General features: G+C 36.3%; 1 protein-coding gene across 3 annotated transcripts in view; it reads left to right on the top strand.

Annotated features, from left to right (window-relative positions):
* LOC126759599 (zwei Ig domain protein zig-8) overlaps positions 1 to 13,394 on the top strand; it is a 596,656-nt gene that overhangs the window by 582,842 nt on the left and 420 nt on the right. For all 3 annotated transcript variants that reach the window (XM_050474475.1, XM_050474473.1, XM_050474474.1), the window contains 2 exons: positions 4,120 to 4,288; positions 11,718 to 13,382. In XM_050474475.1, the coding sequence (XP_050330432.1) occupies positions 4,120 to 4,288; positions 11,718 to 12,148 (600 nt within the window). In that variant the 3' untranslated portion in view covers positions 12,149 to 13,382. The remainder of the gene's footprint in view (positions 1 to 4,119; positions 4,289 to 11,717; positions 13,383 to 13,394) is intronic.

Genomic DNA, 13,394 nt, shown 5'->3' with positions numbered 1-13,394 from the left:
GCCCACCGTCAACGAACTGATTGGACCTTATCAGTGTGGCTTCAGACCTGGAAAATCAACAATCGACCAGATATTCACCATGCGCCAAATCTTGGAAAAGATGAAAGAAGAATCGACACACACCACCTCTTCGTCGATTTCAAAGCTGCTTTCGACAGCACGAAAAGGAGCTGCCTTTATGCCGCGATGTCTGAATTTGGTATCCCGAAAAACTAATACGGCTGTGTTAACTGACGTTGAGTAACACCAAAAGCTCCGTCAGGATCGGGAAGGACCTCTCCGAGCCGTTCGATACCAAACGAGGTATCAGACAAGGCGACTCCCTATCGTGCGACTTCTTCAACCTGCTTCTGGAGAAAATAGTTCGAGCTGCTGAACTAAATAGAGAAAGTACTATCTTCTATAATAGTGTACAGCTGCTGGCGTATGCCGATGATATTGATATCATCGGCCTCAACACCCGCGCCGTTAGTTCTGCTTTCTCCAGGCTGGACAAGGAAGCATAGAAAATGGGTCTGACAGTGAACGAGGGCAAAAGGAAATATCTTCTGTCATCAAACAAACAGTCGTCGCACTCGCGTCACTCATAACTTTGAAGTTGTAGATAATTTCGTCTATTGACAATCAGCCACAAATCCAAGCAGATTGCTCTTGCCCAACTGAAGATGAAAATCGACGAACAAAAGCCCAAACTCTATAACTTGACATAGTTCAGCGAAAAAAATTAAAAGACACTGGCCGGCTATCGCATTGGAACAATGAGCTGTACGAGATATCTGTTGTCCGGATGGATGATGTTGCGGAACACCCAGCTCTGAAAGTATTCGACAAATACCCGCCAGCAAGGAAAGGAAGACCCTCACTCTGTTAGGACCAAGTGGAGAAGGACCTGGCTTCGCTTGGAATATCAGTGGCGCCACGTAGCGAAAAAAGAAGAAACGACTGGCGCGCTGTTGTTAACTCGGCTATAATCGCGTAAGCGGTGCCTACGCCAATTAAGAAGAAGAAGAACCACGTAAGCGGTGTCTACGCTAATAAAAAAGAAGAAGAAATTTCAATTAATTTGTACTTGGTAGCTATATGTTTACGATGTGAAAAATTCGACGGGCGATGTTTACCATATATTTAAAATGTCACATAATTATTTTATGTAGTTTGATTTATCACGAGAACAAGTATTCGAGTGGAACAAAACATTCAGTGAAGGTTGTGAGATCATCGGAAACTTTCCTTAACCGAGTCACCTATCCACTTCTTATAATGACAATGACTATTAAAATGTTAAAACAGTACTGTAAAAGGATTTCAACAACTCTTTTGGATTGACTGAACACATTTTGGTTAATGTTTTGGATATGAAGCCTGTCAATACTATACGCTATCCAAAATTCTGAAATGTTTTGTAACACTGAAGTTGAGTAAAAGTAGCAAAAAGTTTGCTTGACGAAGTAATTGAGGACCCCAAATTGACCAAAAACGCTGGTACCGAAACGAGGTTCATGAACACGACGACGAAATTTTCCAACAATATAGCAAACGGCGCACAATGGCATTTCGGCGGAAAAAATGGGATTTTTCCACTTTCCAATTTCAAAACTTTAATGATTTTGTTTTGTAAAGAAATATTTGGATAAAAAAAATTCAACAAGGTTTTTTATAAAAAGTGAAATTTTATAGTTAAAAAAACTAACAGAAGTCGACGGAAAGTTATTCAATAAAATCAGATTAAAATTCCGAATTTAAAGAATTTTTTTTGTGTGTAAGTTTATAGCTATGGCTTTTCTTTTATTTTTTAGTGAAAATATAGCACCTACTTGTTTATAAAAAAAAAAAAATTATTGAAATTGGCAAAGTAAGCTAATTTTTATAATTTTTCAAAAATTATACTAAAAATATCAACTTTTCATTTTTTGATGGAAAAAAACTTTATGTGCTTTGCCTTGTTTAGCCTTCTTACTATAATTCTTCCGAGCCTGTACTTTCAATTAAAAAAAAAAAAACAACCGCCAATTACCGTCCCTTTTAGTAACATCGACAAATACTGATGTCTTCAACAGACTTCTTATAACTTCGGATCCCTACATAAGTAGCTTAAGGTGTCATTCGAACAAAATTTCCTTAGAACTAGATCCCATTGTTAAAGATATGGTGCTTGCATAATATTACAAATAAAAACTAACACAATTTTTCGCCAGTTACATATTCAATTAAAACATTGCATATTATATTGGATTTTTATCAAGGTAAAGGTATAGATAACGTCACTTTGCGTTTAAGTTTAATTTTTTTTCATCAGGAGAACTCAATTAAAAAGTGTCCCGAATTTCAAGTCCCTAGGTCCAAAAATAAAAATTTTGGCAATTGCAGTTATATGGGAGGTGGGTGTGGCAGTGGGCGGTTTTCCAAGATTTTTTCAAAATTTCTTAATTTTGTCCAGAGAAATGTTTCTGCAAAGTTTCATTGTTGTACGACCACTCCTTCTATTTTTTTCCAAGAAATGTATGGAGCGGTGCCACTGTGCGGCGCTTCAAAATTGAGCCGAAACAGAAAAAAACAAAATTCTCTGAAGGCCACCCAAAGTTTATAACAAGTGTCATGCTAGTATTGACATGAAGGCCATAATAAATGTTTGTAATAAAATACCTTTGGTATTTTATCAGATGGTACATAAATCATCACAAATGAGAGGCTTGACAGACTAATGCTGAAATCATTTACGGATAACCCGATTGCTACATAATCCAATATTTTTTTGATTACAATTAAAAATCAAAAACTATCCGAAACGACGACACCAAAATTACGGTTCCTAGTCTTCAGCCAGAAGAACTTATCTCAATCAAAGTCAATGAAAAAAACTCGTTACAACATCATCCGTGATTTTTGTTAAGCTAATTGAAAAACTCTGCAAATATTTATCAAAAGAGTTTGTAAGATTCTCTAGAAAACGTATTAAGGTTTTATTTACTCAACCACTTAATATGAAAACGTAAAGCGTAATAACTTTTATATTCTCGAAGTGAGATTATTACTATTTAAACTAACATACATGAAATAAAAACAAAAATCATGAAATAATCACTATCATTGAAAGCTTAAAAAATAGGCACTTGACTTCTTGGTAGAAATCGTTTTATTTAAGTGACACGGCGCATTATCTGCCTCACGGTATTGTGGTCGAGCACGATGAATGCGTGACAAAAGACGCTTCATAACACCAAGGTTAAACACAGCATTAATCGCTTGGCCAGGTGGGACGAACTCTCGGTGTACAATATCCTCGGAATCGTAGAAACAAATTAGCATTGTCTTTATTTTTGACTTCTGAAGACGACCGACTTCTGATCTTCACAGAGGTCCTCATGACCTTCTTGGAATCGCTTAAACTACTCATGCACATTACTACGGTATAGGCACTGATCACCATAAACTGTTTTCATCATTTGATGTTTCAGTAAACGTTTTCCAAAGTTTAAAATAAAATTTAAGTATTTGCTCTTTGTTCAAAATGCATTTTACGACCGATGACCAAAAGTTGCTGTCACTTTTTGATCGATAACATCGACTGTAGTTATCCAATTGTCCTAAAATTTTTACGAAATGTCAACAAGAGGTCAAACTTTTTATTTCATATACCCACCAATAGGTGGCGCCACCAGAAACAGTTATATTTAAAAAGTTCTGTTTCTTTTGCGACAGACCTTGTAAATTTTTTCTAAAAAAATCCTGTGGTAACCTTCGGATAAGACGGTAGGGTATTAATAAAACCCGATCGTTTTGAGTAACTTTGACGGTATTCGTCAACGACAGCTTTAAATCACACAATAAGTTATACTGAATACGTCAACGAGAGCAATATGTTCGATAAAATGGGCCTTATATAACCTTTCGTAGGTTAACGTTTTCATGCATTAGTGAGAACACAACGTGCAAAATTATGTGGATCCTCTACAAGCACAGTATAGTCCCGTCAATATCGCACTACAATGAAGTCATTACCGCCGAAATATCACTAGGTCAACACAGTTATAGGCAATTTCAATGATAAATATCTTTTATGAAACTTAATATTTCCCAAAAAATTTATCACAGATATATCTCTTATTCTTACCATTTCAGGTCATAAATTTTGATTCGCCACGCGGTGGTATATCATTAGTAACTGAGAAGGGTGTAGTCACCACCAGCCGATTATTGGTGCAAAAGGCCATACAACAGGACTCGGGACTATACACCTGCACGCCGTCAAATGCAAATCCTACATCGGTGCGCGTGCACATCGTTGATGGTGAGTAGATAAAAACAAAAACAAATTCCAATGTGAACGCCAAATTGAAAAGATTAACTGCCTGAAAGTTCAGCAAAGCAATACTCCTGTTACATAGCTGCAACACGGATAACTTTATGTTTTGAGTGAGCCCCGATTGTTAACTGCCTTAGCAGAGTTATGTTCAGATATGCTCAAGTTATGTATGATGAATGTTGTTTTGATATATTTCAATTGGCTGATTTATGGTTTTGGAAGTACGCCTACATAGATACGCTGAACGAAGTACGAAAAAGTCCACGCTTGTGCTTTAATATTAGAAGAAAGTTTTAGTTTATTGCTAGTAGACGTGGTTGGAATTCTATATGCTATTCAAACTTTGAAATTTCCACTATACATGGCGCAATATATTAATCCATTGGTGAATGTACGAACCGTTTTCTGAAATACAGACCTCTTCATACAGCAACAATAATAACAGTAACTCATTAAGTTCAGAAGCATGTAAGTTAAATCAACTGTGAAGCTTCAAAACAATTATTTCTACAATCCGTAAGAATCCACGTATCAAATATATGCGATTAAACTTTTGTATGAAACTAGCGTAAAAGAAGCAAAGCTTAAACGGGTCGTAAACTTTAGAGCGTAACAGCACATAACTCCTCTCTGAAGTCAAGATAGTAATAATTTCTTGCAGCCTGTTTTTGAAATATTGATCTGAGAAGCAGCTGGTTTTTAACAAGTTGGAGGTCTAAGCTAATCTAAAGCATATCATCCGTCATTTCATATGTGACACAACGGTTGTGGTACTTCGGAGGTAAAAAGGAGAGCCCTCAAGATAGGGTTTTTTTCCTTTTGCTCTGAATCCTAGTGGCGGACGACCTTTTTAAGGAACTTGCGAAACGAGGATGCCTGGTGGCTTCTTATCCGGACGATGCAGATCTTTTGGTAAAAGGAAAATTTCTAATTAAATTACGATTTCAGCCATGGGTATACACTAAGGACAACACCAATAATGGCACTCAATGCTTTTCTACATGATGCACCTACCGACATAATTGGTAGGGAATATGGATACGTGAAAGGCCCATTCCTTACAATTTAGATCAATTCAACGTGGAACCTTCACCTGGCGGTTCTTTATCACATCTGCCAAGAATTCATGGGCGGGGCGGAGCTGTTGGGGAAGAAGTACAATGAGTTTCTTTACATACATATAAATCTAAGCTAATAGAGAGGGTAGGAGGTGGAGTTTTCTATCGGGAGCTCTCCATCCATTTTAGTTTCAGGGTACCGCACCAGCTTAACGCCTTTAAAGCGGAGGTAGTTAATATTAAGGTAGCGGTAGCTATGCTGCTATGAAGTACAGCCTCTTCCAGAGAGTGCGCATTCATTCCGTTAGCCAAACGGCTATACCGGCTTTAAGCTCAAAATGAAATCACTGGAAACTAGAAAGCCAATGAACTTCCTAGGGAGGACACTCTTACTTCAACTTCATCTGATTAGATGCGATTTGGTTTTTAGAAGAATCCACGGGTCTTTCGTGATTTCAGAAATCTGATATCTGATCAACAACCAGAACTTGTACCACTGTAAGATCCTTTTAGTCCAAATTCCAAATTGAAAGCAAAGTCATTCTCGCCACAATTTGAGGTATTCTGACCGTACACTTTGTAGTAGCCACACTCCCGGACGCAAATCTGTATGGGGAAAGGCGAGGTGGTATCAAACCACAATTTCCCGACTTTTGCCATACGGAGGTTGAAATATTTCAATAGACCCACCTTTGGAGAATCTATCGAAGTGCCTGGAATGGATATTGACAGCCTTAATACATTTTCAGTGAGCTCCAAAGGCTTCGTCGATATAACCTTTAATCCTCAAAACTGGTTATTCTAATAGAGAAGACATGTTTAGACCAAACCTAATATAAGAACTATAAGTTAAGTATATTTGAAAGTAAAACGTATCTCAAGAACTATCTGATTTAACAAATTGTAACAGCTCTTGCAAACTACTGTTGCTAAAATCAGCTTGCTCGCCAACTACTGTTAATTTTTTCCACAAAGGAGCAACCAAAAATTACCAAAACATACAACAACTTAGCAAGTGAAAGTTTCGCAATTAATTATAGTTGTTTGACCAAGTAACCGAGTGTGGGTATGTCAAAAACTACAGGCATCCCAAGCAAAGTTAAGTTTCCCTACTTTTCGTGGCACATTAAACGTTAAACGCTGTCGAACTAGTTTGAGCGCGCTCAATGTTAATAGCCCACAGTTCTCGCAGACCAGGCGAAGCGCCCAGAGCGACCACATACACACATACACCAGCGTGATGGTTAACAGCCATTAGCGCAAATAGCGCACTGCGCCACTTTTATGCCACATGAATTGAGGAAATGATTGCTCTTAAAGTGAAAGTGAATGCGGTAGCGCAGGGCGGGCGCACGGGTGTGTAATTATATTTGCTAAACACTTTCGCCTATTCCCCCTTCCCCCGCACATAGCTATGTAAATATGTATGCGAGCACTAAAACTAGTCAATGTTGTAAAAGTCATGCATAAATCATGCAAATGGCCACGTAATTCAAGTAAAAGCATAACGCTTGCACGACACGCTTCACTCCTTCACTGCGAAATGGCTGACTGCTTGGCTGGCTCATAAACATGATGTGCATAAAAGTCGATTAATTAGCGAATAGTAAATTAAGTTGAGTATGAGAGTAAAACTCACGAGAGCTGGGCGTCTGTGTAATGTTTGAGTTTACTCAGCAAATTGGCGGAGTTCGGCACTAATTTCGTAAACGTGAGACATTAGTGTGATTAAAAATAAGCAGATATTGGAAGAATTGTTCTATGGGCGATGCATAATAAGTGTCAAGAAGCTATGTACAGTCGATTGTGTGGGTGGATCCACACGGGGTATTCTTTTGATATGGTGTAAGTTCTTAGATCAGCTATTCTGTTAGTGCATTTAATGGAGTGGGTTTAGTTCGAAGTAATTGTGGTTAAATTTCACTTTAGTAAGGAGTTAAATATACGAATGTAGTACCGAATGTTCGCCATAATACCATAATACTAATATGAGTTTTTAGGAATAATTATTTAACTACTGAGATGGCTTAAGTGTTATATGCTTGTTATATTTACACTAGTGGCCACGCTATGCTATGCTATTTTTACACTAGTAGCCCCGCAAAGCTTACCACTCAAAAATGTCAAGTGTTCTGCATATTTAACAACACTTTATAGTGGTACTTTTTGCGGTATGGAAATTTTTTATTTAGAAATAAGTTAATGACATGTTATTTATCAAAAATTTTAAAAATTAAAAACAAAACACATTTAACTATAGACAAAATAATTTTAAAGTTAGTGAGCTTTACAAAATGAGCTCAAAACGTAAGAAACTTACATACGAAGAAAAAAAATCCCAAAAAAATTTAAGAAAATATAGTGGTAAGGTTTGCGTGGCCACGAGTTTTTATACAGTAGCGAACAACCCATCGGTTTGTATTTAAAGCACGATTGTAACCGACAAGTGTAATTTTCTGCCGAAAGGTTTATTCTTTCACATAAATTTGTGCTCTGTACACGTTTTATAACTATTAGTTTTGTTTATTTTTCAATAGTTTCAAAGTTTATTTCGTGCTCGTGCTTCGTTAAAGTTTAAATTAAAAAAGTGTCCGAATTGCAAAAAAGTAATATTTTGATTTTGCGAAAAGAAAATCTCACCATTCGGGAAATTAGTGATAGAGTTGGTTTCAGCAAGTCTTCCATCGGAGAATTTCTAAAAAATTTTGATAAAACCATGTCTCTTAAGAGAAAAACTGGCTCTGGAGCAAAGAAGAAGATAAGTTCTAGCTTAAGGGATTGCTTAAAAACTGCTGAGGACAATAAAGTGGAGTTATTTGAAGATGTCGGTATGAAAGTTAGTGCAAAAACTGTTCGTCGAAAGCTTCAAGAGGTTGGTTTGAACGCTCGTTGGCCCGCCAAAAGAACACTTTCAACCGTTTATGATGGGCAACAGAACATCGAAATTGGACTCAACTTGATTGGCGAAATGTAATCTTCTCAGATGAGTCCAAATTTAACCTTTTTGCAGCGACGGTATGTCCTACGTGAGAAGAAGGACTGGTGAGCGATTCAAGAACGAATGTGTTCAAAGAACTGTTAAGCAGGAAAGCAGTCGAATGGTCTGGGGTTGCTCTTCCTACTATAGTCTTGGGCAACAAGTCCTAATAGAAGGAACCGTCAATGGGACTAAGTATAAGGAGATACTTGAAACAAATTTAATACCTTCAATGGAAAACCACTTTTCACGAGCAGATGTTCTTATTTTTCAGGATAACTCTGCACCCTGCCATCGTACCAAAATAGTAAGTACCCATTTTTGTACCCTAGTTGTACGGGTTTATTGCTATAATTTTAATTACAAATTTTATACTTGTCATTTTTGCTTTCTTCAAGGTGATTTATCAAAGGTCGGGGTCTCGACTTTGGAGTGGCCAGGTATCAGTCCGCACAGAAGAGAGCAAAGAAGTTAGTTGAATGGAATTCTCGAAGAAGCGTGGTATAATGGTATTGGAGCAGGATCAATAAAAAAACCTCATAAATTCAATGCCAGAAGGTATAAAAGCCGTTATAAAAAGCGAAGGAGGTTTGACAAAATCTTAAACAGAGTATAGACTAATATTTCCTTTTACTAAAACTATAAAATCACTTCTCTAATGTAAATAAAAAAAATTGTCACTGTTTATATTTCTAGCTACCAAAAATGATAGAATATCTCAAATTAATAAAACACTAATTTTTTAAATATATATTACTATTTTAAAATAAAACATTTAAACATTCCACTAAAATAATAAGGAAAACTGTGATTTTTTAGTTGTCCGGATTTCACTGTCCGCTACAGTATATATATTATATGCTAAGAGAGACGTCCTTATAAATAGTTGCAAACTTTTTGTCATGAGCACCAAGGATACTGAATTTAGTGGGGATTACAATGAACATAATTACACAGTTTTTGGAGATTCGTAGATAATTGTAAACTATTCGATATTTAATAAATATACCCAAAAGTTAAGAAGTTTTCAGTAAGTCGTCTTATCACAAAACATTCAAGCATACGGACATTTCCATGCGAATCAAGTTCGTTTGATTGTGCCGAAGGTAATATACTTTTGAATTAAATAACAAGCATACCATATACGTCTAGCTAACATCCTAGTCTAATGGCTATCGCCATTTAACAAGATTGCTCATACACATCATGTATTGCTATTCTAAGTCCGCCAAACATTAGAAAAGTCTTCCTCTTAACCAATATACCTTCTGATGTTAATGTTTAAGCTTAAACTAATATTTATATAAAAAAATACTTAGATAGTTTGGGTTTAATCAATATTCATGCCTAAAGTGTGAAAAGGACTTCTCAACTAGGGTGGTTTCTCACTAACATCTTTTACTTACGAAACAAAGTTGTATAAACTTCAACATTACTCTCGGCGTAACCGATAATTGGGATTTGCATATGAACATGAATATGACCAAAATAAAGAGCCGCCAAAAAGATTCTCAAATTTGTAGCCAGAAACACTTGGTTGACGTAGCTGAAAAATCAACCAACCTGTCAGAACATCGCACTATGGACAATGGCAGGATTCCTCGTGAGTCTACAGTGACAACTTTTTCCCCAGTCAAGGAGTATAACGAACTACTCTCCAAGCAGTTGCTATCAGGAAGTTTTAACCGAAATCATGTGTATCGGAACCGCCTTCCAGGAATATAAATGTGCTTTCGCACAATGTGTTGATGACATGTTAAACCAACTACACTTCGAGCGAAACTCATTCATGACACATCTTCCAAGCGGAAGTACTGTGCACAGAGACAGCCTGCGAAGCTCTATTGAATAACTACGAGAGGATATATAAAGCAACATTATACACTGATAGCCAGGCGGCTCTCCTGTCGTCGCCCAAGGCTAATTCCAGCATAGTTCTTAACTGCAAGAAGGCACTGAGCTCCACCTAGATTTGATCTGGGTTCGCGGCAACAGGAACATTTTCGGCAACGAAAAAGCATACGAGTTGACAAAGGCTGTAGCTTTTTTAAACGAATCCGAGGCAGAGTTAATACCAAGCCCGCTAGGATCGATCAGGAGAGAGCTCAATATACCAAGTTGCAAATAACAGATGGAAAAATATAACAAAATGCAATATAACTAAATAGATATGGCCAAAATATAACAAGGAAAGAACTAACCTAGACTTATTAAATAGGTTCAGCAAAAGTATCTTCAGATAACTGCTACCAGGGGCATTGGCCGTTTGGAGAACATGCGTCCAAAATTGGTATTCCCTACAACAACATCTGCAGAACTAGTAGAGAATAAGGAAGGAAACAATTTTCCACTTTCTCTGTGAATACTTAGATCAAACACAGAACACTTGGGAACCATCAAGCTTTAAACCTTGAATGGATGTCTAGACAAATATATTGTACATTATTAGCTTCATCGAAACCACAAAACGGTTTGAACGATAAGATAAAACGTGATAGCAGTCATAGATCTACTACTAGTGCTTCAAAATGGCACAGCTAGTGCTAATTGAGCCCGAAATATAACACACCTGTACTTCTACCTACCTTCCTACATTCACGACAATAAGTGGTATACTATAATCCTATTTACCTAGACTATACTCGGACATAGCCAACATACTACATATACTAATATTCTCCATGTAAAAGGTTGCTATAAAACTCACTCATCTAATTTCCCTTTACCTAAAGTTCGATTCTGTCAGAACACCTCGTTTCCTAAATCCATTGATAGATAGCATCGATTACAAGTAATTTACTGTTTTTACGAATAATAGTTATTACAACAACAAAATCAGCAATTTAGAATACCTTCTCAAAAGTGAGCGATGTTGTTAAAATGACGAAAAAGATGTAAACCTTCAACCGTCTCTCCTCGAAGACACATCTTGAAATATATGAAATATTTAATTAGCACTCCTATACATAAAGACATCTTCATATAAGTCCTCGCCGCTTATCAGATAGGGCTTTTCCGACCTCAAACATATCGATTGATAAACAGGGGGACTTAAGATATAAAAATATTATTGCTGCAAATTCAAAATATTACTTACAGATACATACTCGTATATGTACTATATATATAGGTGAATAGGAAAAGGCAAAAAAAGAAAGGTTTTGATTTCGGCAATATATAACGTGGACCATGAAAGTTTATGTGCCAAATATAAGAGAATTTCAATAATTTACTTAAAGATTTCTAAAATTTAACTTTACTGAGATTTTTTTTATTTTGCGTATTAAAAAGTTAACTCTTTTTTCTTCAAATATTTACGAGCATTAATATGCAAGCCACTTCAATTTATTTGCAACCAATTTGTGTCATTTCTGTGCAGGTGAACATCCCGCTGCTATGCATCATGGACACGCCACACCACAAGTCCAACCACCGCCTGCTACGCTGCTACTGCTCTTGGCACTCCTAGCCATATTACTGCTGCAAGAGCAACCCAGCCAATCGACAGAAAAGCAAAAACAAAAGCAACACCAACAACCAGAAGAAAATCGAGCTGAGCTGCCACAGCAATATAAACTGCGTCAACGCATCCGATGGAAGTGGTGGCAAAGCAATCAACTATGGAATGAAAAATTTGCGGTCTACCAACGAACAGAGCCATTCACCATGGAATTGTCACAAATGGTAAGAGGTCACGCGCAAGAGCGGGTGGCGAAAATGTGTCCAAATGCAGCACCAATGCTTTTACTGCCACCACAAAAGACGCAAAGACGTCGGGAGACCGACGACAAGACATCAGCAGCAACATAGCCATCAGATGGCAATTGGAATAGAGAGTAGAATGGCACTCGAATTGATGTAAATTAAGTTCCCATCCAGATCCTAATAGTTAAACGAAAACTTAAAGTACTTTTTTAAGCGCTTTAAAGGGTAAATAATAAATAAACTATGTAAAGTAGGTGCGTGTGCGTGTGCGTCTGTAAGAGCAACGGTGTGGCTGCGTTTATGAGCGTACTTGTTAGGATAAACCATGATTTAGAGTAAATACAGTTATTATCAATAGGAAGGTAAGGGATTACCATAAAATATAGATTAGCATGAAATTGACAATTACTTAGAGAGCAAGAGTGAAAGAACTTATAAATAGAGAGTATGGCAAAAACAGAGAGATTAACATGACAAATATTGTATGCAAGAACTTTTTTAAGGTTCTCGCAATAAATGACTGGTACGGTGAGAGTAAGTCTAAACAAACTACCAGCTCTATTAGTATGTTACAAGAATTTCACAAAACTCTGATTATATGTATGTAGATTAAAGTGTAAATTATGGTTGGCGGTGAAAAAACTTTTAGTAAAATCTAAAGATTATTTGTGGAATAAAATGCACACAGAAAATATCAAATATATATAGACTTTTTAAACTTAAAGTAGGCTTCTCAACACGAGAACAGCGTAAACATATTCATTCTTTTAGTATTTGGACAAGCAAAGAAGCATACTTTTAGGAACGGTACTCTTAACAAAAACTAACTGTCACAAACTATATCCAATTAGCCACAGCATTTCTAAATTTCATAAAAATTAACTTCGAAAATCTTAATTTGCCAACCACTAAGTACAACAACATTCTCTACACCCCACGCAATTTTCACATTTCAAAAAAGCTACGACTGTCTGTATGTATTTCACACGTCACCATTGAACGCATTTAATCAATATTTAATATATTTAATAAACGTATCGACATTAAGCGTAAAAGTTCACACAAAATTTAATGTAAACACTTTTGTATATGTAAATTAATTTAGATAGTGAAAGCGAAACAAAAACAAAAACTTTGTGTAACTATTCTCAATGTACACACGACTAAAACAGCATTTAAAAACAATAGTTAAATTAATTGTGGTAAGAATGTTGAAAAATAGATATAAAAGAGCAATTAAAATAAAAGAAATTAAAAATAATGGTAAAATAGAAGGCGAGTCTACAAACACATAATTATAATAAAAATAAATAAAAAAATCATAATAAAAAAAACTAGAGTAAAATAATAA

Source organism: Bactrocera neohumeralis, chromosome 5 (assembly GCF_024586455.1).
Source record: "Bactrocera neohumeralis isolate Rockhampton chromosome 5, APGP_CSIRO_Bneo_wtdbg2-racon-allhic-juicebox.fasta_v2, whole genome shotgun sequence".
NCBI lineage: Eukaryota > Metazoa > Arthropoda > Insecta > Diptera > Tephritidae > Bactrocera > Bactrocera neohumeralis.
The sequence above is the reverse complement of the archived record's forward strand: the minus strand, read 5'-3'. Positions and strand labels throughout refer to the sequence as shown.